This window comes from Anabrus simplex, chromosome 3, assembly GCF_040414725.1.
Source record: "Anabrus simplex isolate iqAnaSimp1 chromosome 3, ASM4041472v1, whole genome shotgun sequence".
Classification (NCBI taxonomy): Eukaryota; Metazoa; Arthropoda; class Insecta; order Orthoptera; family Tettigoniidae; genus Anabrus; species Anabrus simplex.
In genome coordinates, this window is record NC_090267.1 from 397,838,411 (window position 1) to 397,866,345 (window position 27,935).

A 27,935-nucleotide genomic window follows, 5' to 3' on the forward strand; every position below is an offset into this window, starting at 1 on the left:
GGGGTAGATACAGAAAAGTTGCTTCTCATTTAGATAAATACATGTACGGTACGTCAACAGAAGTCGAAGAAAACTTCAAGGCCAGCAGGGGATGGTTTGATAACTTTAAGAGGAGAAATGGCATCCATAGTGTTGTGAGGCACGGGGAGGCTTCCAGTTCGGATGCTAAGGCAGCTGAGGCATTCACTGCTGAGTTCCAGAAACTCATTGTTACTGAGTGTTACCTGCTACAGCAACTTTTTAACAGTGATGAAATGGGACATTTTTGGAAAAAAAAAAATGACGAAGGACCTACATTACAGCAGAAGAAAATTCAATGCCCAGTCACAAGCCCATGAAAGACCATGTTATTGTGTACTAATGCGAGTGGGGATTTAAAAGTAAAGCCCCTGCTTGTGTATCATTCCAAGCATCCATGAACCTTCAAGAAATGCAAGGTACAGAAGAACCAGTTAAATGTTATGTGGAGATCCAACACTAAGGCTTGGGTCACTCGTATTTCCTTTGTTCAATGGATGAACAAGGTCTTTGGTCCTGTAGTGAAGAAATACCATTGAGAAATATATCTGCGGCTCAAAGTCTTGCTGATCATGGACAATGCTCCTGCTCATCCTCCAGACCTTGAGGACGGCTTACTGGAGGAATTCCTTCCTCCCAACACTACTTCACTTCTCCAGCCTATGGATCAGCAAGTCATTTCGAACTTCAAGAAGCTATACACCAAAGCACTATTTCAGCGATGCTTCGAAGTGACCGAAGGAACAAACCTTACCATCCAAGAGTTTTGGAGAAATCATTTCCACATTGTTAACTACCTGAAGATCATCGATAAAGCCTGGGATGGGGTCACCAAGAGAACTCTTACTTCCGCTTGGGAGAAGCTGTGGTCTGACTGTGTTCTTGGACGTTACTTTGAGGGGATTGTTGGTGACAATGAGGTCCGATTGTTGATGATATTGTGTCCTTAGGGAAGACCATGGGGCTGGAGGTGAATGATGTGGATATTCAAGAGCTGGTGGAAGAACATAGGCAGGAACTCTCCATCAACGAACTGATGGACCTGCATCTGCGAGCAACAGGAGGAGGTTATGGAGGAGATCTCACCCAGGGAAGAGAAGGAGGAAAAGTCAATGGAATCTCTCACTTCAGCTGACATTTGGGAGAAGTGCAAAATGTGGGAAACGGTGCAAAATTTTGTAGAAAAAACACCACCTGAATAAGGCTGTTGCAGTGCGAGTGATGAATCTGTTCAATGACAATGCAATGCAACAGTCATTGGACAGGTTCCTCTTTAAAGTTGCACAAAAAGAAAATAATTCCAGTGAGCTAACAGACAGCAGTGATTCCGTTGGTGAAATTCGTTCTACACAGTAACTCCTCTCATGTCACCTCTTGTCTCCCTCTCATCAACTATGATTCTATTGTAAGGAAAAATGCAGTTTAATTTGTTTTAGAAATGTTATGTGAATAAATATTTTTGCATTGGAAAAATTTGCTTTGATATACGAGCGCTTTGGATTACAAGCACGTTGCCAGAACGAATTATTCTCGCAATCCAAGGTTCCACTGTATTTTCTAAATTTAGGTTATACTGAATTAGTTTCACCAGACTGAAGAACCTCACAGTTATAAGTGAACTAAGTCAAAACTGAAGGAAAGAGGCTTCCATTATAACAAAATAGAAATAAATCATCATCATTATGACCAAAGTTCATAAGCATTCTGTTTAGCCCAGTTTTCCACTTTGTTCACTTACAAATGTCGAGGCGATCAAACTACTTTGTCAAGAAAGTAGCATTAGCAGTTTCTAACAAGTGGCAGATTTAACAATAGCAACAGTTCTGTTAGCAGATCTTTGAGATTCAGAATAATTCTATCTGCTGGTAGACCCGTCTTCCTCCATATCTTGAACATCATTTTCTTCTCTGCTATTGTCCTCTGGACCTGCTTGTTTCACTGTCAAGCCTCCTTATCAATTGCTCTTACTCTTGGATGCACCTAAGACCTGCTTCACTGCAAGAGTTATTTTCTCTGACACGTATGTCAGAGGAATATTCCAGAGGAATCAAGTGTAAAGCCTCCTACATGTCAAACTAAACCTTACTCAGATGCCACCATTTTATCCTCACCTCCAGTACTGTATAGCAAGACCTTGCAGCCTTACATGCAATTTTGGAGTCTAGAATCTGTAGGTGGTATTGCGAACTGATGTGCTCTCATGAAATTACTTTTATGTCTTTGTCTCCTTCTTGAAGTGTTTATATGTAAAGTTTGAATATAACTCTTATGGTACATAGCTTAAATACTGAGAAATTTTGCCAAACATTTTATATATTAAAAATGTATATCTTAAAATATCTTTTTCGATTTTTCAGAAAACAAACCACTTTGTCAAGAAAGTACCATTAGCAGTGAGAGATCAATACAAGAACATCAACAGATACAAGCCCATGGAAAAATTTCAGATGGTAGTGATCTGTCATATTTATTAATGAATATAAGTAAGAGCCATGAAGGAGAAGCATTTGCACGCACCAGAAACTTACTCAGTCGCTTTAAAACTCATTTGAATGACCCGAAGAAATAGCAACCATATGAAGTGTCCCAAATAGAAGGAACATACCGGTAGTTCAGTAATTTACATAGACAAATGTGTTCAGACTTTGTTAATTGAACACACACACATCATAGTAAGTCTTGTACCATATAAATTACCATCAGGCCGACTCAACTTTTAAAGGTTATGTACTGGTAGTTATTTTCTTACTTCATTGTAAATGTATTATAGCAGCATGAAAATATTCGTTACATAGATTCCTTTAATTATTAGTAATTGTAGGCCTTGGATTTCTATGATCTAAAAACTCTAACAACATGTATGCAGTTATGCTCCAAAATTTTCTTGGAATATGATGCAAAAGAAATTAAATATTGTTCAAAAATTGCTTTATTTTTTTATTCAGACAGCAGACCATCAGTAAACTGAGCACATTCCTAATATTCCTTAGTCCTTTCTAATTTGAAAACTTATGGCTCACAAATCCTGTTTCCTTCAAACTTAATTTAACTACAAAATATTTCCAAGGAAAGGAGATCCAACATAACCAATAACCAAACAGAGTTGAAATCACTTAGCCGTACTGGCAGAAAACCTGTGAGGAATACTTGCAGCATGGCTAAAACAAATCTAATATGACCAAATATGCTTTTGTACCATTTGTTTGGCTAAATATGATTTAATGATAAAATGTAGTAAAATATTCTTTTATATGACCAATAAAAAATCCTATCAACATGTTCAAGAAAGCTAGAAATGTGCTTAATTTAACTTCAGTTTGTAAAGAGAGACCAAGATAAAAATATGATGCCACAGGAATCCAAAACCTAGTCATTCGTTCTCTTAGTAGTTGGAAAAGAAGTGGCCATACAAATTAATGCTATTGCAACTTTGAAAATAATTTCGCAGATTATTACAGTTAGTACATAAGTTCAGTGGTGGTTCATGACATTTGACTCTGGCGGGGCTGTGCCGCCATTGATTTCCCCTTCCCAATCGGTCCAATTTTCACTGACCAGCACCACGATACTTTTAGATGAATAATAATACCAGTAATGATAATAATACCGGGTGAGTTGGCCATGCGGTTAGGGGCGCGCAGCTGTGAGCTTGCATCCGGGAGATAGTGGGTTCAAACCCTACTGTCGGCTGCCCTGAAGATGGTTTTCCATGGTTTCCCATTTTCATATCAGGCAAATGCTGGGGCTATACCTTAATTAAGGCCACGGCCGCTTCCTTCCCATTCCTAAGCCTTTCCTATCCCATCGTTGCCATAAGACCTATCTGTGTCGATGTGACGTAAAGAAAAAAATAATAATACTCACTCACTCCATAGGCTTCTGAGGGACGTGAAGTTCCCATGCCAATCTCGCAATCCTTTTCCATCCTTTTTGATCTTGAGCCTGCTCTTCCCAGTTATCAATTTGGAGGGTCCGGCATACCTTGTTGATCTCCTTCTTTCAGGTGCTTCGGGGTCTTCTTGAAGGACTTTTCCCATTAAGAGATCCCTTGTATAGGTCTACTGGTGCTTTGTTATCCTGCATCCTCAATACATGTCCAGCCCAGCGCAGTCTGTTGGATTCTATCACACCCATTATAGTGTGTTGTTGAGAAAGGGTATACATCTCATAATTAGACCTTTTCTGCCAGCTTTGAGAGATAGGATCGAACCATTGGCCAAATCATTTTCTATAAGTTTTATTCTCAAAGACTTGCAACTGCTGCTGCTCTTTCTTGGTTATACTCCATATCTCGGAACCATACAGAAGTACTGGTTGAATGATTGTATTGTAGATAATCCTTTTTACATTCCTTGTTAAAAACTTGGAGCCTAATAGAGAGCATTCTTAATTCTAGCTTGGTGTTCCTGTTGCCTTCAGTTTTGCTCATCGATTAATACACCAAGGAATTTAAACTCCTGTACTGTTTTAAATATATATTTCTCAATCTTCAAAGGCAATCTGTCAATCTCCTCATGATTTGGTCTCTGTTCAATCATGTAATGTGTCTCTTTTTATCATTTACCTCTAAGCCAATTTTTGCTGCCATTTTCCCTAGTTCCACAAGTAACTGCCTAATTTCTAATTCATTGCGGCCAATAAGAACAATAATATCCGCATATGCAAGGACTTTTATGTTGTCTCCCCAATATGATGCCAGCAGGTACAAGAGCTAATTTCCTGATAATCTTCCCGAGTGCAATGTTGAATAGAAGAAGAGATAGTGCATCCCTTTGTCTCAGACCAGGAAGGAACTTGATTTTCTGCCCTTGAGCAAAACACAGCTAACACAGTTTGCAAATGTTAATTAATTTTATGGGAAAGCCAAACTCCATCATGATGTTCCACAGACCTTCTCTATGGATTGAATCATATGCCTTGAAGAAATCTATAAAGAGATAATGAACCGACTCCTTGTGTTCCCATACTTTATCATTAATAGTCTTAATTACAAATATGTTGTCTGTAATGGATCTGTTACTACGAAAACTGTTCTGATAGTCTCCAATAACATTTTCAGCAAATGGTTTTAAACGCTGTAAAAGGATAAAAACCAAGCTTGATAGCTGGAGTTGCTTAAGTGCGGCCAGTATCCAGTATTCGGGAGACAGTGGGTTCGAACCCCACTGTCGGCAGCCCTGAAGATGGTTTTCCATGGTTTCCAGTTTTCACACCAGGCAAATGCTGGGGGCTGTACCTTAATTAAGGCCATGGCCACTTCCTTCCCACTCCTAGCCCTTTCCTGTCCCATCATCACAATAAGACCTATCTGTGTCGGTGCGACGTAAAGCAACTTGCAAAAAAAAAAAAAAAAAAAGGATAAAATACATAATTTTGTAGACCGTGTTTACAAGAAATATGCTACGATAATTTTGAAGTTCTTCCTTATCCCCTCCTTGATAAACTGGGACAGCAAGTGCCATTCTTTTGAAATAACTTCATCGTGCCATATCCTTAGAATGATCTTATATATGTATTTATGTAATCTTTCTCCACCGTATTTAATAAGCTCAGCAGGAATGTTAACACTACCTGAAACTTTATTGTTTTTTAAACATATAATACTTTGTAATTCCTCTTGATATGATGGCTCTGGTATTTGTTCTTATTATGGGGAACTATATGGTTTACCAATATAGGTTTCTGGATCATCACAATTCAGCAAGGAATCGAAGTATTGCTTACAGTAATTTAATAATTTGTCCTGATCAGCAATTAAATTTCCAGACTTATCTCTCGTACTACTCAATCTTGGTTGAAATCCTTTTTTAATTGTGTTGACAGTTCCATACATCTTGTGGATGTTTCTGTTTCTGTAGTCATCTTGGATTGATTCTCATTGTGGTCTCAGGTAGACCTTTTTCTTTCTACAAATTAATTTAGTACATTCTTTTTTTTTCTCTCTCTCTCTGTATAGTTCCTCAACATCTACATTCTTATTAGACTGCAGCCACTTATTACGCCATTTTGCCACTTCATTAACTGCATTTTAACATGCCTCATAAAACCTTTCTTTTTCTTACTAACACCTTTTGGTATCACTTTCATTGCTACTGTTGTCATAATTTGTTTTGCGTTATTCCACATTTGTTTACAAACTTTGTCATTTGTTTCATCAATGTCTTCTGTAGGATCTTCTCCCAGAATATCAAATTTGTTTGCAATTTCAACATTATACTTTAATCTTTCGTCCTCCTGCTTCAGTTTCTCAGGGTCAACTTTGCATCTTTCCTCAGTCTGTGAGTTACAAGAGGTTTCCAATTTAATTTTATCAAAAACATTTATCATATTGGGATCAGATCCTATCTCAGCTCCTGTTAGCTCTGATATCAGTTATGGAACTTCTATGCCTGTTGTCAATTAATACATGATCTATCTGATTGGCAATCTTACCGCACATGAATACCATGTTTCCTTATGTATTTGTTTATGTGGGAAAGTGGTACTCCGCACATTCATGTTTGTGGATGTAGCAAAATTGATTAGTACAATGGCATTATCATTGCTTTCATCATGCAGACTTTCCCTTCCTATTGTTGGCACAAAAATGTCTCCCTTTCCAACTATTGCATTAAAATCACCCAAAATCATTTTGACATCATGTTTGGGTAATTTATTCCACAGATCTAACAAATCCTCATAAAAGGTGTCTTAACAGGATCATCCTTGTCATTTAATACATGATCTATCTGATTGGCAATCTTACCGTCACACGAATACCATGTTTCCTTATGTATTTGTTTATGTGGGGAAAGTGGTACTCCGCACATTCAAGTTTGTGGATGTAGCAAAATTGATTAGTACAATGGCATTATCATTGCTTTCGTCATGCAGACTTTCCCTTTCTATTGTTGGCACAAAAATGTCTCCCTTTCCAACTTTTGCATTGAAATCACCCAAAATCATTTTGACATCATGTTTGGGTAATTTATTCCACAGATCTAACAAATCCTCATAAAAGGTGTCTTAACATGATCATCCTTGTCGTGGCAGTTCACCAGTGGTATGTTAAACCATTTAGAATGTACCCTCAAATAGCATAGTCTTTCATTCACATGTTCAAAGGACAGCACTGATGATACTATTGAATTTTGGACACAAAATGCAGTACCAAATTCATGGAATCTAGTTTCTTTACCCCATCTTAAAAAGTGTATACCTCTCCATGTCCTGTACACCATTACCTAATAATCTAGTCTCTTGAATTGCAGCAATTCCCACTCTATACTTCTCCAGCCATTGACTGAGGATTTGAAGGATCGAGGTTTATACAGGGTTCTTACATTCCAAGTACCTATTCGTAAAGCCGATTTCCATTGCAGGGTCGTCATATTTTGATATCCATTCTTATTCATCCACGGCAAATGTGAGATATTCGTAACAACCTTTTTTTTTTTTACACAATAGAGCCGTTTACCCTATGTGCAACCCCAACCTGGAGGGCCAGAAACTTTTCTGTCAGGGTTGCCACACCTTAGCCGAGTAGTCCCAGTTTTAAGGCACCAGGTACTCGCCCTCACCCCTTCTATTATAATAGGATTTGCGGGTCATAATGTATAGCAGGTGGTCTGTCAGCCAAATATTTCTTGAGTTTTAGCAGGTACACTTACTCGACATGGGTGCACCTCCCAAAGTTCTCAACCAGCCGATGCTTGGGATATCCATTCAGGTCTTTAATGGAGTGGTTTCCCATTCCCTTCCCCATCCTATGTCATTGGCCATCTAGTGGCTCTTCCATCTTTAGGAGCAGTTTCTCACTCCAAGGGCAAGAGAGTGTCCTTCCTTCTACACGCTCATCCGCCCTCCTAGGAGGCCACTGGCATTTGGTAGAAGGTGATCTCCTTAAACCAGGAGATACTCGGTCCCTGCATTCGTTAGCCTCCTGTATATAATATATATATACAACCATTGCCCCTCTCTACCACGGGGAGGTGAATGTCAGGATTTCACTGTCATTGAAACTGAGACCAAAAGGCATTTCCCTGTTTCTCTAGTTCTTTATATTATTATTATTATTATTATTATTATTATTATTATTATTATTATTATTATTATTATTATTAAGAACGAGCAACAGAAACGTTCAACTATAAGAAGCCGCCCAGAAGCCGTACTTATTAAACCGATGAATGGCAAGACTTTTGCAGATGTTGTGAAGGATATCCGCAGCAAGGTGAACCCAGAAGACAGTGGCGCCAGTGTTAGATCGATCAGGAAAACTATGTCTGGAGCAGTTCTTCTTGAATTTAATAAGGCCATGGAAAAGGAGAATAGAGACAATTTTAATAAATCACTTAAAGGCGCTCTTGGACATGATGGCGAAGTAAAGGTTTTGACGCCTAGAACTACATTGGAAATTTGGGATATGGACAGTGCCACCACCATTTCCGACGTAGAGGAGGCTGTAAGACGTGAATTAGAAAATCTTAATCAAGAATTGAAGGTCTCAATCACAAATCCGAACAGCAGGGGACAAAAACTCGCCATCGTGGAGATAGAAGATAGCGAGGCACGAAAGCTGTTAGACATAGGCAAAATTAAACTAGGCTGGCTATACTGCAGAGTAAGACGGTGGGCCGTAGTTCCTCGGTGCATCAAGCACGAAACTGTCAAGGATTGGACAGAAGTAAACTCTGCTTTAAGTGCGGAGAAGCTGGTCACAAGGCAGTAGGATGCAAAACGAATCCACGATGCATAATTTGCACAGATATGGGCGTTGAAGAGCCAAAACGACATCATGCTCTTGGCTCAGGCAAGTGTATTGTGTTTTGTGAAGCACTAGAAAAGGCCAAAAAGCAGTGGTGAATGGTACAGATCCTTCAAGCCAATATACACAGGAGTCTAACTGCCAATGATCTATTGACGCAGATAATCTATGAGATAGGAGCAGACATCTTGATTCTCAGCGAACAATATCAAGACAGAGAACAACCAGGCTGGTTTTCAGACAATCTAGGAACAGCTGCAATATGGGTACCAGACCTTGGAAAATACTCAGTTTGTTTGTTTTAATCTTGTCAATCTTATGTTAATTTTAAGGACACTTCCTCTAAAGCATTACTTTGTCAATTTTATATATTTTTCATCTAAACAGTGTTATGTGGCTGAAGATGTTGATAATATACGAAACATGTACCACTTTTGACCATTAAAAATTGCCTTAAGCAATCATTGTATCAACTAGGTGGAAAATAAATAAATACTTAATTGTGAATCAATGACTAGAATCAAACAACGGAGAGGCAAGCGTCCAGCATATTGGTGGAATGAAGAAATTGCTGAGTTGAGGAAACAATTCCTGCGACTCAGACGAAGGACACAAAGAGCACGACATAACGACGCAGCTCTCTCAGTAGAGTATAAGACTATGAAGAAAAGACTGCGAACTACAATTAAAAAGAGTAAAGCCGACAAGTGGTGGGAAATGTCCAAGGAAGTGGATGAAAATCCATGGGGATTAGGGTATAAAATTGTCATGAAGAAATTCGGGATGCTACCAAGCCCTATCATGGATCCACGCACCATGGAAGAAATAGTACACACACTATTCCCTGATCATGCAGAGAGGATTGATGATGAGGCCGAGAAAGAACTAGACAACGTACCACCTTTTACAATTGAAGAATTGATAACAGCAATTAATTCCCTTAGAAATAAGAAAGCCCCTGGTCCAGATGGTATTCCAGCAGAAGTACTAAAGGTGGCAGCCGAATTATGTCCTCAACTGCTGTTGAGAATGTATAATCATTGTTTGAAAGTGGGAATTTTTAGCTTTCGTTGGAAGATAGCTAGATTGGTTCTGATCAGTAAAGGGAAAACTGGGGGTTACAGACCTCTATGTATGCTGGACACTGCCGGGAAAGGTTTAGAGAAGCTCCTACAACCGAGAATACTAGCAGCAGTCCGATTAGCTGGCGACCTGTCCGACCAACAACATGGATTTCGCAGAGGTCACTCAACGCTAGATGCTGTGAAGGAAGTGGTGAAGACAGCAGAACGAGCTCAAACGGGTAATCATTATTCTAGGAAACTGACGCTTCTTGTGACTCTAGATGTTAAAAATGCCTTCAACTCGGCAAGATGGAGTGATATTTTGGAAGCTCTAGAAGAAACTTTCAAGCTACCAGAATATCTCATGTATATACTGCGAGACTATTTGAAAGACCGTACATTGTTATACGACACGGAAGACGGTCAGAGAAGAAAACGGCTCACAGCTGGTGCAGCGCAAGGCTCAATTCTCGGACCACACCTTTGGAACATCATGTATGATGATTTATTACGGCTAGAGATGCCAGAAGATGTAAAACTTGTGGGTTATGCTGATGATGTGGCTGCTGTGATAGTAACCCGTAACCTAGAGCTGGCTCAATTTAAATTGAATCAGGTGATGCGACGTGTCAAAGAATGGATGATAAATCACAAGTTAGAACTCGCAGATCACAAAATGGAAATTGTCCTCCTGACGAGGAAAAGGATTAATACTGTTGTACCGATGCAGATCGGACAGATAGCCATCGAAACAACTAGGAGCACAAAATATCTTGGTGTAACGCTTGATACTAAGCTTACATATTGGGACCACATCCAACGGGTAACAGATAAGGCAGCGAAAACCATGACTGCACTGAGCAGACTCATGGGAAATATCAAGGGACCGACATCTAGTAAAAGGCGGCTTCTCATGTCGATTGTTCAATCGATACTGCTATACGGTTCGGAAATTTGGGCTGAATCGTTAAAAATTGTGAAATATCGGAGAAGAATTGCGGCTGTACAACGGAGAGCAGCTTTACGAATTGCTTGCGCATATCGCACAGTATCAGAACCCTCGATTCTAGTAGTAGCAGCAGTAGCTCCCATTGACTTGTTGGCCTTCGAAAGACAAGAAATTTGGCTCACACAAGAAGAGCTAGGAAGGAAAAGGGCAAAGGCTTTGGCTCATAGTCGCAGAATGCAACGATGGCAAACAAGATGGGAAGATGATTCTAGAGGGAAATGGACGAAAAGACTGATACCTTCTCTGGGCCTATGGGTTGCCCAAAATCATGGTGAAGTGAACTACTATCTCACATAGTTCTTGACAGGTCATGGATACTTCCGAACATTTCTTCATAGGCTAGGGCTAGCAACTAGTCCGGTGTGCATATACTGCGGCGATATCGATGACATATCACATACTTTCTTTGTGTGTGTTCATTGGCTGCTACAAAAAAGATGCTTAGAAGTTATGCACGGAGAACTGACGCCAGAAGGGAACGTGTCAGTAATGCTACGAAGTCGAGAATCTTGGGACCAGGTGGCAGTCTACGTAGAAAATATTCTGCGTCAGAAGAAGAAGGACCTGGACGATTACGACAGATAGTAAAGCAGAAGAAGGAAGATGAAGCACAAGATGCATTAAGCACGACATCCGCCCTGAAGTAATGCAAGAGCGGTTTCCGGGGCGGAGATAAACGTCGTGGGAAAAGGGAGTGTGGTTTTTAGTGGGTAAGAATCTCCACACACTTGTTGAGTGCGGACCCTCACAAGCGTCTTATGAAAGATTTTCCACACTCCCTCGCAAAAAAAAAATAAATAAATAAATATATTATTATTATTATTATTATTATTATTATTATTATTATTATTATTATTATTATTATTATTATTATAATATAATAAGCTCTGACACTGGCTGAATAGAAATCTGCTTGCACTACAATGGCATTTTTATGCACACACATTAACAGGCTAACAGCTAATGCAATCCTGACTACTATTATATAATAATAATAATAATAATAATAATAATAATAATAATAATAATAATAATAATAATAATACAATGACACTGGCTGAATAGAAATCTGCTTGCACTACAATGGCATTTTTATGCACACACATTAACAGGCTAACAGCTAATGCAATCCTGACTACTATGGCACTGCACTGTTTCATTGATCACAATCACAGGTGATAATAACAACATTCATGAAAACAAATAAAGAGTGCCCTCCAAAATTTCTTCCTCCTTGATCAAATTTCAAAACATGACAACATATTTAACAATTTGACCATCCTACAAATAGTGCCATCACGTTATGGTTAGATTTTGAATCTTTATTTTAGCTTCTTTATAGAACTTAATTGTTTAAATATTCAGTAAAATGGAATTAATTGTTTTGTAAAATGTTTTGGAATGAATCACTAACAATAATTAATATAAGACGTGGGGGAAAAGGCCTAGGTACATTGTAAAGTGGTTGGTGATGCTGCTGAGTGTTCCGCCGTTCAGAGCTTACACCCGCCTGCACTCTTCTTGCCCCTGACAAGCACATATCGTTCCATGCTCCTCCCACACCCCGCATACTTGTTAACTCTTGGGACCTACTGAGGGCTCTGCCGGACAGATCATACACCCGCCTGCAATCTTCCTTCCCCTGACAAGTCCACATCATCCTTCCAGGCTCTTCCCGCACCCCACAGACTTGCTAAGTCTAGGGACCTCACAACTAAAGAGAAAACATTGTGCTTGCTGGACAGCAGCAATGGTCTGAAAGCCTTTGCCATTTTCTTGAAAATAGAAAGCAAAATGTTTACAGCCGAAATACCCGAACATCAGACCATGCAAGTTCGACTTTGCTACATTTGACCATCTCTTTATGTAATCAATTACAGAGTGAAGTAACATGAAAAGTTTTTGAAAAAGCAGCAGGGCAGTGCCCAAAAGCCCTTCATGCACGAACCACCACTGCATAAGTTGTAATTTTAAGTTGTATTAAAGGACTTCTGCCAAAGATCTTTTGTAACTTTGTTAGTATTCTATAAATTTTGCCCCGCAATTGAAGAGCTAGTTTCCACAACTCACTAAATAAAAAATTTCATTTTTCCGGAAATGTGTTTTTTGAACCAGAGCATACTTAGGCAATATTACTTCATTATGACATAAGATAAATGTTTTCAAAGTAATATTAAGAACAATGTCAACAAACTAAAACCCTATTGTGAAGATAATAATATTACATTGCCAAATTTTTACAAAAGTAAACTAGTCACTTGACTTATGTTGATTCTGGAAAAAACTAGACTTAGTGAGATTTGGAATAAACCATATACATGCACATGGTAGGTTATATTTTCAAAGATCAGTAGCAAGCACTCAAAACAGTAGAACTGGGCAAGTTGGCTGTGCGGTTAGAGTCCGAACCCTACCATCGGCAGCCTTGAAGATGGTTTTCAATAGTTCCCCATTTTCACATCAGGCAAATGCTGGGGCTGTACCTTAATTAAGGCCATGGCCACTTCCTTCCTACTCGTAGGCCTTTCCCATCCCATCGTCACCATAAGACTTATCTGTGTCAGTGCGACGTAAAACAAATTGTAAAAAAAAAAAATTAAAAATGGAATTTTAGTGATTATTCTAGATTTCTTCTTATCTACTTTCATATTCATTGAAATATATAGAAACATCAGATTTGCAAGTCATCATGTAATATTGTGGATTTACTGAAATGGAAGGTACCCAAACTTCCTTTGAAAATCAATGGGGTAAATAAAAAGTTGTTGAATTGTCAAAAACCTGTCATTAATTTTTTTAAATAATTAAAATTAAAATCAGGAACACTGGCACAGTGTTAACATTGTACTAGTAGTCTTAACTACTGTGTAATGCTACACAAATGGCTCTTCTTTAACATAGTGTACTTCTGTGTGGCCAGCCACATCTGCATCATCTGTGAAGTTCTTCAGAGCTTCACTGTAGCATAACTGAGCTTGGTCAGACAGAGAAACAAACTCCAGAAGTTCTTCTCTGTAGATATTTTATTGCATTCCTGTACTACATTGACCAATATAGAAGAGTTCCTCCAAGAATATACTGATTACTTCTTTAACACTTGTTATTCAATAAATTCTCCATTGTTAGTATTTTTGGCAAAAATTCATTTTCTTCCTTTTTTGTACAGAAGAACACGCTGCTTTCTCAGCTTAGTTTTCATACTATTATTGACACACTTTTTAAAATCAATTATACGCCAATCTCTGCCTAAAAGTTTAACTGTTCCATGTTTTTTTCCAGAATAGAATGATATAATTGTGGCTCTAATATTTTTTCACAAGTTCTGTGCATTATTTTCATTCCACTTGGTCCGGAGGCATAAAACTATGTCCTTAAAACCAAACCAAACCCCATGGCATTACTGCCCTTGAAGGGCCTTGGCCTACCAAGCGACCGCTGCTCAGCCCGAAGGCCTGCAGATTACGAGGTGTCGTGTGGTCAGCATGACGAATCCTCTCGGCCGTTATTCTTGGCTTTCGAGACTGGGGCCACTATCTCTCCGTCAGATAGCTCCTCAATTCTAATCACGTAGGCTGAGTGGACCTCGAACCACTGACCTGGCCGGGAATCGAACCCGGGGCCTCTGGGTAAAAACTATGTCCTTGGATGGGAAAAATGTATTCCACTTTATAAAAATTTCACTTTTATTAACATAATCAAGGAAAGAAGCCATGATGGTAAAGTTTTTGTTCTGACTTGCAGCAGAGTCAGAGAACAGCCTCAATGTTTTGTGAGATTTAATGCCTTCTGGTCCCGCTTCTTGATGAACCCTCTCTTCAAGATGACGTAAAAAGTTATGCAAGGCTGATGCAACTACGTTCGATCCTCTTCCAGTCTGATCTTCTGTCCAGGAATATGCTTATTGTTGTTGTTGTTTGAGTCATCAATCCATAGACTGGTTTTATGCCGCTCTCCGTGCCACCCTATTCTGTGCTAACATTTTAATTTCTATGCAACTGCTGCATCCTACATCTGCTCTAATCTGCTTGTTGTATTCATACCATTGTCTACTCCTACCATTCTTAACTCCTACACTTCCCTAAAAAAAAAAAAAAAAAACTGAACCAGTCCTGAGTTTCTTAAAATGTGCTCTATCATTCTATCTCTTCTTCTTGTCAAATTTAGCCAAATCAGTTTCCTCTCCAGTCTTGTGGAGCCATAAACCTGGCAGTGTCAGAGATGGTGAGCCTCTTGGTATCTATCTCATGGTATGTAATCAGTCGAATGTAGCTGATTGTTCTGAGATACAGCGCTATGTTGTTTTTGTTTGTAGGTCCCATAATTTGCAACAATGTTGTCTATCTGTGGAAGAGGTGAAACAAAGGACTTGCTAGAGAAGAGCACAATCCTTGAAAATATTAATAGGTAACAAAACAAGGGGCAGATAGCTGGCACTCAAAGTTGCAGAAGATGCTAGCAAAACCATCATGCCTCTATGGAAGTTTATAGAAATTTGAAAAGAGGAGAATGAAAATGAAGTGGTCATAATGCAATTAGTTGGGAGTCAAAGAAATGTTAAGAAACCCCTAAATAAGAAATGTGTTAATAACCAGGCACAGATAAAAAACATTGTTGCAAATTATGGCACCTACAAACAGAAACAACATATCTCAGAACAATCGGCTACAAACTGAAATTATAAACAGAAGAAGAAACTGATGTTCATAATTCCTAATGAGTGAATTACCAATTTCACATTCTAATAAGTAATCTGTAGTAATAAATAAATCTGCAAACTGTTGGCAAAATATGCTTCTGGAAAACTGTCATTTGGCCATAAATGTCAATATCACTGTGGGCAAACTGACTGTGGTCTAAGTGTCTGCAACTTGTATTGACATGGGGAAAATAACAGTGATTGAAAATTCTTGGGCAATATGTCCTGAAATCCTGTTTACAGACCATAATGGAAAAGTTGAACAGTCACACACACATTGGGAATATAGGAAGATTCTACTGTTCCTGGACAACTGCTCTGCATCTTCATGATATCCAGCTAAGCAGTGTTGAGGTTGTATTTTTTCCTGCCAATTTCACAGCCTTTAGACTTGAGGTGTGAAGCACTAAGGTGAGACAACAGAAAATGCTAGTTCAACGTACCATCTTGCAGCTCGATGCCAGAAAGGAGAATACCAAACTACATGACTGTCTTACAGGTAAGCTGTTATTTTTCTGTGGATCTACTGATAACATAAAATTTGTTACAAAATTGGCATTTTCTTTGAGTAATGGTGGTGATGATGGTTTTTAAGAGGAAGTATTTATTTTCTTTGAATGTACAATTATATGAAAATGATGCAGTCTCATATGCCCTTGGTATATTTTTAATCTTTTCTTTTTACCAATGTATTGGCTATGCAACTTGTATGTACTGCCTGGGACAGGTAAATGCAGAAACAATAAGGAAGTATTTCCAGAAAGCAGGTATAAAGAAAGATTCAGGTATAACTGAAGACAAACTGCTCGAACTTGAAGATGAAGATTCACCAGAGCAAAATGAATGGGCACAAGTATCAGATGGAATTGAATTCAGTGACTTTGTCAAGTTCGATAATGATGTGCTAGTGTGTTTGATGCAAATTTCAGAAATTGCATTACAATTGGAATCTCACATTAGTTCTGAAGAGTCTGATGAATCAGATGAAGCTCTTGTCACACAAAATGTTATGCAGCATTATATTATATTGCAAAATGTCAGTGAGGAAGACATGCAAGTAATAACTAATTGTGAATGTGTAATGTATGCGTTAGCATAACAACAAAAATCCAAAATAAACACTTTTTGCAAACATGTCTAGACAATGCCAGCAGAATGCTTTGTTTGAAATGATTGATGTGGATTTAATGTGCTTTTTTATTCTTAGATTAAATTTCTTATGTTTAAAATATATTAAAAGTGGTTTGTATGGGTTCTATAATGTATTTCTTTTTCATTTCATACATACTTTACAGTTATACATAATTTTTATGCTCTCCTTCAAAAATATATAAACAGGGTTTTAGTTTAAAATATCAAAGTTTTAATGACTTTGATTTAATTTCATTTGTTTTATATGAAGATAATAATAATTTTATATGGCTTTTGCTAGCCTGGTGCAGCCCTTTTAAGACAGACCCTCTGGCAAAGGTGGGCATATCTGCTGTGTATAAGAAACTCTGTGTATTGAGGTGGAATATAGAGTTGTGTGCAGTGTATTAATAGCAGGGATTGTGAAGACAACACGAACATCCAGGCTGCTATGCTGACCATTCAGCCAATAACCCAGACTAATGAAGGTTATGACAATGAAGAGAAGTAGTCAACTAATTAACAAAAAACTAGCTGACCATCGGCTGTACAGTGTTTATAATGTCACTTGCCTTAGATAGGTAGTCTCTTGGAATAATCTAACCACAAAAGGGATCACCAATAGGATAAAACACAGGTCTCACTTCTATCAACAAGTGAAAATATTCCTCGAGATTATGATATTTCAAAGAAAGTAAAGTTAGTATTGTTCAATGGCTACTTTTATAGCAATGTTATTGATTGGTATCCAAACCTGCTCCCTTTTGAAGAGAGATGCTTGAAGACTGGAGGCATAAGAGATGAAGTTCCTGAGGTCCTCTGTCCCTAAGATCAAGATGGTCAAGTTATGGAATGAAGAGGTAAGAAAAGAAGTTGGGGTTAAGATATCCTTACGTTACTGAGTCAGTATATCCAAACTACAGATGTTACGGTAATGTGATGAGGATGAAGTCCATGAGAACAAACCAAATAAACTTGCAAAGAGAGAGATTAAAACAATGATTGGCTGGAAGGTCTAGAATGTGCTGGATGGATATGCTCAAGACTGATATTGCAGCTAGGGGAAAGACCCTGGATGCTGTAATGGAGAAAAAGTAGTATATGAAATGAACATAGTGTCATAGGCTTATAAACAGTACCAAGGATAGTGGTCTTGTAAACTAAATTCTACTCTCAATTTTGTTTCCCAGGGTGAATAGCCATAGAAAGTCCTTCACTATAAACAAAAATACCATCTGGATGATATAGAAGCGTTGGCTTCATGGTGGAGGTTTTGTTTTGTTTTATGTCACACAGGCAGAGATATGGCAACAATGGGATAAGAAAGGGTTAGAACTGGACAGGAAAGGTACAGCTCTAACATTTATCTAGTATGAGAATGGGAAACTACAGAAAACCATGTTTAGGATTACCAACAGTGGGGTTTGAACCCACTGTCTCCTGAATGCAAATTCACAGCTGCATGACCCAAAATGTGTAGCCAACTTGCTCAGTGGAAATTCATGGAACCTTCATATCTCTCTTTGTTCCTGTAGAAGTATGGGATACCAAACATCTTAGCTTCAGATGCCTAAGGACTGATTTGCTATCATCTTGTAGAACCTTTTGTATCAGAGCTTATGAACTAAATAGCTCTTAGGAGATCAATCAGGAACTACCTGTATCTTGCCATTATCTATATTGCAGTTTATGATTTCATTTTTATTTTAAAACTCTTAATATGTACAGTATTTTTTTAAATATCTCTATTGTATGCTTAGCTTACAGCTTAGACTGATCTATTTTTCATATGGCAAACTTACTAGCCAAGGAAGAATCAGAAAAAATTCAAGACAGTGATCGTTATTGATCATACAGAAAGATTATAATTATGCAAGTTCACTCCTCTAGAACCGATGTTGATCATGGACTGCACATGTTTCACGATGAGCTGGGCTGAAAACAGAGAAATATCTTGTTAAAAGAATCTATGTCTATGCTAGGTTATTAATATAATTTATTCCCATATGACATACCTTGGTTAGGCTCAAAGAGAAATGATATGAATGGTGTCATTCATTTACTTACTGGGGCCGATGACCTTCGATGTTAGGCCCCTTAAAACAACAAGCATCATCATCATCATCATCATCATCATCATCATCATTTACTTACTAATACAGAACTCTTACTCATAAGAGAAATACTGGCATTGTATTACAAAGAGTGTTACATATATGTCTTTCATGTACAGTACATAGTTACATAGGAGGTACAAAAAACAATGGAATTTTATCATTCTGTGCATTGAACTTTTTGACCTGTTTGCTACCTCTTACTCTGTAAGAAATTGTGAGAAATTAATTAATCATGTCTCTTCAGTAGACACTGGATATATTTTTTTAAAGACCATAATGTATGTAAGGCCATGATCGTTAAAGTGTAAAGTTTCTATGATCAGACACCATGGTTAACTGGTTTGAGTCCTGGTGGTGGAAAAAATTTCACCAACAGAATATTGGCCATAAGGGTAGAAGAAGTGGTGGTATACAATTTCTAATCACTAAACTGTGTGTCATAAGCCTTGATTCAGTTCCAAAACTTCTCCTTTGTGTTCATATTGAGTGAGGGTATATGATGCTGTTGATGATGATTCGTCCATTGGATAGGGATGTCAAGCCTTGAGCAGGCCCTTTGGTGCTATTCAACAGGAGTAGGCTATGTCCCGGCACTATTTTTCACTCTCTTCCTTTCTACTATCATATATCACGTCTTTCATTTCATATCATTAACACCTCCGATGAGGACCCATACCAGGCCAGTGTGCCCTGGGACCTGCATAGGCAGGATCACCACTCCCTGAGATAGGACTGTTTCTACCTAATCGTATTCTCTATGAAGTAAGGGTAGTGGTATATACTGAGGCAAACTGGGGTGGATAAGTTATCTAGAAGATTTATAGATTTGGCTACAGAGGGTAACAGAAGTAAAGAAAGACCTAGCAGATGACAGTAGACTTGATATTTAATGGTTTCAAATCAGGAGATGCCAGCCCCTTGGTGTAGGGGTAGCGTGCCTGCCTCTTACCTGGAGGCCCTGGGTTTGATTCCCAGCCAGGTCAGCGATTTTTACATGGACCTAAGGGCTGGTTCGAGGTCCACTCAGCCTACGTGATTAGAATTGAGGAGCTATCTGGCGGTAAGATAGCGGCCCCAGTCTAGAAAGCCAAGAATACCGGCCGAGAGGATTCATCGTGCTGACCACATGACACCTTGTAATCTGAAGGCCTTCGGCTGAGCAGCGGTCGCTTGGTAGGCCAAGGCCCTTCAAGGGCTGTAGTGCCATGGGGTTTGGCTTTTTGGTTTTAAATAAGGAGATGTGCAAGTAGAAGATATCACAGTTCAATGGTTTAGGCAGCATGAGCCAAGAATAGTGACCATTTTTTCTTTGACTTCCTTCACAAAACTTGCCACTGCTTGTCCACCTTTTTTTTTTCAGGTCAATCAATCAATCAATCAATCAATCAATCAATCAATCAGTCAATCAATCTATCTATCAATCAATCAATCACCACTGATCTGAATTTAGGACAATTGTCCAGGTGGAAGATTCCCTGTCTGTTGTTTATTCTTTTTTTTTTTTTTTTAATTGCAAAGAATTTGAAAATGTATTGAACATCTCCCTTGGTAAGTTATTCCAATCCCTAACTCTTCTTTTTATAAATGAATATTTGCCCCAATTTGTCCTCTTGAATTCCAACTTTATCTTCATATTGTAATCTTTCCTACTTTTAAAAACACCACTCCCACTCAAACTTATTCCTCTACTAATGTCATTCCACACCAGCTCAGAATATACCAGCTAGTCGAGCAGCTTGTCTCCTTTCTCCCAAGTCTTCCCAGCCCAAAATTTGCAACATTTTCGTAATGCTACTCTTTTGTCTGAGCCTCCGTGGCTCAGGCGGCAGCACGCTGACCTCTTACTGCTGGGTTCCATGGTTCAAATCCCAGTCACTCCATTTGAGATTTGTGCTGGACAAAGTGGAGGTGAGACAGATTTTTCTCCAGGTACTCCGGTTTTCCCTGTCATATTTAATTCCAGCAGCACTCTCCAATATCATTTCATTTCATCTGTCATTCATTGATCATTGCCCCAGCAGAGTGTGAAGGCTTTGGCAACCGGCACAATTCCTATCCTTGCCGCTAGATGGGGTCTTCATTCATTCCATTCTTGACCCGGTCGAATGACTGGAAACAGGCTGTGGATTTTCATTACTCTTTTGTCAGAAATCACCCCGAAAAAAATCAAGCTTTGCTGTGGATTTTTTTCCAGTTCTCGAATCAAGTAATCCTGATGAGGGTCCCGTACACTGGAACCATAGTCTAGTTGGGGTCTTACCAGAGGCTTATATGCAAATGACGTCATCATGTATATGAATATTCCGATGAAGAACGTACCTCATTTCAAACACTTAGGAATCACACTTCAGACGAGAGGAGATGTCTATGACCTTCACATAAAAGAACGAACCATCGCAGCAAAGACGGCAATTAACAGCATAAAGAACCTAAGACAACTATCCTTGCCCACAGCTACCACACTGTTTCGCTTAAACATTGCTCCCGTCATAACATATGGACTGGAAACCATCTGGACACACCTAAAGAAGAAAAATTTCAAAGACATAGAAAAGGTCAAAGCCAACTTCCTCAAAAGAGCACTATGTCTGTCAAAGTACACATTATCCCGACTTACATATGTACTGGCAAGAGAGCAATTTTTCATCGCAGACCTCCACCTCAACCTGCTTCTACCAGCTACCAAAGCCTACTTGGATGTACTGCAGGAACTCAATAAGAAGAGACAAGAGATATGGCCAGTGTTTTATTCAACGGATGCGATGATATATAGGGAATGGACACAAGCCAGATATGATCTACTTCATGTATTGACAAGATATGCCGTACACGGTTTCCATCATTGGATATGCCTAACAGATAAATTCCATGACCCAGACGATAACTGCAAGTGTAAATTATGCGGAGCCTACTGTGACTGATATCATCTGATATTGTGCAACAAAAGACAAAACTCTTTGACAAGTTTCTGTAAGAACTAAATGCACATTGTGCAAAATTTATCATATTATTATTATATGCCCTCTCCTTTGCATCCTTACTACATCTAAATACCCTCATAACCATGTGCAAAGATTTGTTCCCTGTGCCATACACCTTTACCTTTTTTTGGTATAAATTGCATCAAAATCCATTCAGCGATTCTTGAGATTAACCTACACAAATACACAGACCTACTGGGATCTTTGTTTTATAATGTATATAAGATTCATTCTTTCACAATATTTCTTAATTTACTGGATGCTGGCAGAAACCTCAAAAAGTTTCACCATAGATTATGTGCTTACAAAAATCCCCTGAAACTCAAATCACCACTGTATTGAGGCATACTAGAATGGGTAAGCAACGAGATTAACCACTGCTTTTACTCACTGTACTAGGAAGTACTGTGGAATGCAGCAACACTAACGTTATGAGTAACACCTCTTACAGCTGTGTCATGAATGCTGTTACTGAGCATTGCATTTACCTCTGCAGCTTCTATACCATCTCAGCCCTGAACGAGTCTGAAATTCAATAAAAATTACACTTGATTATTTTACAAAATACTCATAAATGTTGTAATTTAAATCAACTAATGAAGAAAGAATCCTACAGTTAGACATTTTTACAAAATGGTTAAATCATATTGTCAGCAGTGTCATATTCAATGACTACCCATTTGTCTCTGTTTTCTGGATGTTTGTGTGAACATCATCAGAAAACTGTTATACAGAATTTCTTGAAACTCAATATTTAAATTCAGGGATATGCAGAGAGTGAACTAGGCTGTATATAGTTTGAATGTTATACAATGTTGTAGCAATATTAAAGGGACAAAAAAGAGGAAATGTCAAATTTCTCCATTAATGTTAGCTGCATCAATAAACTGAACATTATAAAAGTTGTGCAAAATATATATTTTTGATCCTTTCATGTTTCATACGAGGAGTAGTAACAGAGATATTTGCAATTATTACATTTTCACAAAAGTTCCTATTTCTGAAGAAAATCTAATTTCCAATCATTTACGTCCAGTACACTTTTACCGTGCATGCTATAACGATCCAGATTTTCATTAACTTTTTATTGCATTGTGAGCAACACTGAGGAACATGTATTGTTCATTCTTCATGGTAACAAACTAGCTGAGACTGGTGGTGTTTGTTGTTGTGACTGCAAATCTGCTTGGACATGGGTCACTATTGATCAGAAAAATAATGAAGATGGCTATCAAAATGAGAAGAAGAACATGAATGATGAGGGAAAAGGGAATCATAACAGAACGAATTGGAAGTCTTTGCCTTGAATGCTCTAACATCAATGAGCAAGAAGAAAACAAAATGGAATGACTTTCAATGTCTTCATCATCATCAGTTTGCCCTTCCAGCGAGCCAAGTATGGTGTTTGAAAACGAGTGTCTTCCAAAGTTGCCTATTCAAAAAGATTTTGTTATCCATGACAGATTCCAAATTCCATCCTCTCCTCTCCACGTCTTCCCTCAGTTGGTCCGTCCATCTTCTTCTTGGTCTTCCAGCTGGTCTTCTACCTGTTATTCTCTTTTCCAAATAAGCACATGTTAACCTTGTGCTATTCATTCATTTAACATGCCCAAACCATTTAAGTTTAGATGACCTAAGTCTTTCCTCCATCGATTCATTTAGACCTAGGTTAGATCGGATCTTATCATTTTTCACATGATCAAGTTGTGTTTTTTGGAGGGCAGTTCTAAGAAATTTCATTTCACAGGCTTGAATCCTACTACAATCCTTTGATGATAGTGTGCAGGTTTCCAGAGAATATGTAAGGATGGGTATGAAATATGACTTGTACAGGGTCATTTTTGGTCTCTGTGGGACCTTCTCATCCCATAGTAGGTGTCTAACGATACTGTAAAAGCTAGAGCCTTTGGTTACTCTGTTTGTTATTTCTATCTCAGCTCTATTATTTCTAGCCATTACGCTTCCTAAATACCTGAATTGGTGTATTACTTCAACTTTGTGGTCCTGTATTTTTATGTTGCATTCTGTATTATGTCTGCTGATTTTCAATGCTACTGTTTCTGATGGGTTCAGTTTCATTCCATAATTATCAAACTTTTTACACCATGCATTCAGATTATTTTGCACTCCCTCCTCTGGTTCATCCCATATTGCCACATCATCTGCAAACACCAGAGCCTGAAGATCTTTATTACCCTTTCCTTTTAGTTCCTTTAAAATGGTATCCATAACTGCTATGAATAGAAGAGGTGATAAGACACTTCCCTGTTATACTCCTTTGGTTGTATTGAACCATTCAGAGTCTTAATGTCTTAATTCCCTAAAAACTTACTGACAATAACATTATACTGACTGACTATTGTTGTTAGCTGAGTGCCACTCATCTCTGCTAGATGAGATTACTACTGCAATTATACAAACACTAACCCATCAACAAAAGGTGCAACAGCTAGCATATATACTGTATGCAATGTTTCATCATAATTGAAAAAGTAACTGAAGCTGGAAGGTTAAAACATTAGTCATGTGCCATTTGTGGTTGACCACATTAACAATCAATAAATGTGTAAATGCTTATCCATAAGCAATATTGCTATCATAACAATTTCAATTTAAATGTTATATTATTCAGTGGTTAACCACACTTGGGCAACTGGAGTGGGACATTGATGATGATGATGATGATGATGATGATATTATTATTATTATTATTATTATTATTATTATTATTATTATTATTATTATTATTATTATTATTATTATTATTATTCAGTGGTTATTAAGGAGAGAGATTTGGTTGGCAGCATTGACACAAGCAATAACTACCAGCATGTGTTTGTAAATTGCACTTCCATTGTACAGTTCTCACTTTTGTTGGAATTGGAAAAAACATCACAAAACTGAATGTGAAATTTTAGCCATGTACCATCCGTGGTCATCAGCAGGTAGAATCAAGATGTGTATGAATTGTTGTCTGCTAGTAGAATTAATGCAGCATTCTACTCAGTTGTTCTAACAGATGTTTTGGATTCAGGAGGTCAAATGGGCTGTATCACTATTGACCTAGCCAAGGCTTTTGATAGGGTAGATCATGGGAGACTGCTGAAAGAACTGGAATCACAAAATAAGGCTTTTTACAGATGATGTTATGCAGTATAGAGTAGTAAATTACAAGATTGTGAACGACTGTTAAAAGACTTTGACAATGTTGTGAGATGGAGATCAGACAATGGTATGATGGTAAATGAGTTGAAAAGTCAGGTTGTTTCACTGAGGAAAAGTTTTCTCAGTTTTAATTACCATCTTGAAAGGGTGAAAGTACTTCCTTCTTGGGGATCACTGAAAATACTTAGGAGTGAATGTAAGGAAATATCTTCATTGGGGTAAACACATTAACAAGGTTGCAAATAAAAGTTACAGATCTCTTCATATGGTTATGTTATGAGGGTGTTTTAGGGGTTTTAGTAAGGAGGTAAAGGAGAGGGCATATAAGTCCCAATTAGAGTATGGATCCAGTGTATGGTATCCACACCAGGATTACTTGATATAAGAACTGGAAAAGATTCAAAGGAAAGCGGAACAATTTATCTTGGGTGATTTCCAAAAAACATAGTAATATTACAAGAAAATGTTGCAAACGTTGGGCTGGGAATACTTGGGAGCAAGGAGACTAGCCACTCAACTATGCAGTATATTCTGAGCTGTTAGTGGAACTATGGTGTGGAATGAAGTTAGTAGACAAAAGCTTGAGTGGAGCTTTTAAAGTAGGAAAGATCATAATATATCGATCCAAACCCCATGGCGCAACAGCCCTGAAGAGCCATGGCCTACCAAGCGCATACCTGTCAACTTTACAAAACCAAAAAGCAGAAGATTTTGATATGAAAATCAGGAAAAAGCTGGAGAAATCAGGAGATACAATTGGTCAAAACTGCTTATTCTACATGTCTTGCACAATACAGTACTATGATATATTTATAACATTTACTGTCTCAAAGCCTGAGTGTTACTATAACGAGGCTACAAGGCTAAAAATTACACATTTCTATTATCTCACAGGAAGTAATGCGAGTAAGATGATCAGTCTCTGATAAGCCTTCCGAAAATAGTATGAACTCATGCTCCACATGTGTGTGAATCAGTCATGCACTTAAATGCCATTACTTAGCAAAGGCATAGATTAATATATATTGCATCAAGCTCCCTCGCGATTATGCGAAGCGCAATGCTATTTGTATCAAATAACTAGCTGCTGTACCCGTGTTTCACTATGGAATTCTCAGAAAGACTGTCCTTATAGTTTTCCCAACTGAAGTCAAGATAGGTCATTACAATGATGTCAGAATGTCACGATTAAAAGTAATGCTGTCATATAAAATATTGGATAAAATGAAAAACAGCACATTTTCTCACTTAAAAAAAAAAGTACTACAGTGTCGATCTAACAGTTCAAAGTTCCAGAGCTAGAATGACCAGGCCACAGACAGCCGCAAACACTCCTGTGTCATTTTTCCATTTAAGATAATGCTTATTGTTTAAAGGGACTTAACATCTAGGTCATCAGCCCCTAACGGTACAAAATGAGATGAAATGTAATGACAATTTAAACATCCTGAAACAATGATGGTTGTAGTTTAAAGGGGTCCCAAATCCAGGTCATCGGCCCCTCATAATGGCACTTATCACTAGGAAAGTAGAACCATGGTATTTGTTATGTTGCGGTATTAATAAAAAGTAGCATAGACTCGCGGTATTCCACACATTATGGTACTACTCATAGATAATGTAATGCGCACATGTAACACAGACCTATGTTACTCACATTGCGGCGCCATTTACAGGCAACGCAAACCTATGGTGCTCCTCACATAGGTGTACTAATCACAGGGACTCGTACTATACCGTGGTGTTCCTCACATACTAATCACAGGCAAGGCAGACCCGTGGTGTTGCTCACAGAGTGGTACTAATCACAGGTACTGTAAAACTCACCCTGATTCACACACTGTTGCTACCAATCACAAACCTATTGTGTACCTAACATAGTGGTACTATGCATAAGTAAAAGCGACCCATGGTGTTCTCCACGTAGCGGTACTAATTATAAGTAGTATCATGGTTCTAATTCAAACATCCCCAACACTATCCCTCGTGTGTTATTATTCAAGTGATCGTTCCTTAATGACTTTTTTCTCATTCTTATAAACATCTTCACAATATTATTATAGCCTGTACAGTAAAACTGAATAAGACATAAATAATCAGAAATTGTACTCTCTATAACTTTTATTATGTAGTACTTTTTGATATGACCAATTAGATAATTAAAAATTAAATTTTGGCACCTTCCCCAAAATTACTATTTTGAACAGGGTGAATAAAATTATTTTATAGCGTAGAATGTAGTTTCTCATTCCCCGACTTTACAAACCGATTTTCATTCAATTCTGTTCACCCATTTTCTCGTACCTCGGTGCTGATATGGACTTAGCAACAAGAATCCAAATTCATGAATATCTCTGTTATCATAGCCGGTACGGCAAAAATGTATAAGACATAAATGATGGGAAATGTAATAATCCCCCCCCATGGCACTACAGCCCTTGAAGGGCCTTGGCCTACCAAGCGACCGCTGCTCAGTCCGAAGGCCTGCAGATTATGAGGTGTCGTGTGGTCAGCACGACGAATCCTCTCGGCCATTATTCTTGGCTTTCGAGACTGGAAATGTAATAATATATAACTTCAATTATGTAGTATTTATTGATAGGGACAATAATAACATAAATATGTGAGAATTAAATTTTAGGCCTTCCCCTAAACTACCATTTCACCCAGCGTGAACACAATTATTTATGGCCTAGATTGTTGCAACTTATTCCCCGACTTCATATACTGATTTTCATTAAATTCTCTTCTGCCGTTTTCTCGTAATGTGCGTACATACATACATACATACATACATACAGACAGACAGACAGACAGACAGACAGACAGACAGACAGACAGACAGACAGACAGACAGACAGACAGACAGACAGACAGACAGACAGACAGACATTACAGAAAATTAAAACTTTCATTTCTCCTTGCTACTGAGGTTATGACTGGTACAGAAATGGAAAATTCTAAATTCCCATATCATCTGATATGTTTTTGACATGCTCTATTGGTGA

General features: G+C 38.2%; 2 protein-coding genes across 3 annotated transcripts in view; one reads left to right on the top strand and one right to left on the bottom strand.

Annotated features, from left to right (window-relative positions):
• The window catches only part of LOC136867367 (uncharacterized), a 123,735-nt gene extending 120,867 nt beyond the window's left edge, over positions 1–2,868 (top strand). The window contains exon 7 of one of the 2 annotated variants that reach the window (XM_067144544.2): positions 2,376–2,868. In XM_067144544.2, the coding sequence (XP_067000645.2) occupies positions 2,376–2,587 (212 nt within the window). In that variant the 3' untranslated portion in view covers positions 2,588–2,868. The remainder of the gene's footprint in view (positions 1–2,375) is intronic. The other variant, XM_067144545.2, reaches the window with a different exon arrangement.
• A 13,923-nt stretch (positions 2,869–16,791) lies between these two features.
• Positions 16,792–27,935, bottom strand: part of LOC136866827 (uncharacterized) — a 39,098-nt gene continuing 27,954 nt past the window's right edge. Inside the window, exon 6 of the mRNA XM_068226733.1 lies at positions 16,792–18,599. Coding sequence (XP_068082834.1) covers positions 18,551–18,599 — 49 coding nt within the window. The 3' untranslated portion in view covers positions 16,792–18,550. The remainder of the gene's footprint in view (positions 18,600–27,935) is intronic.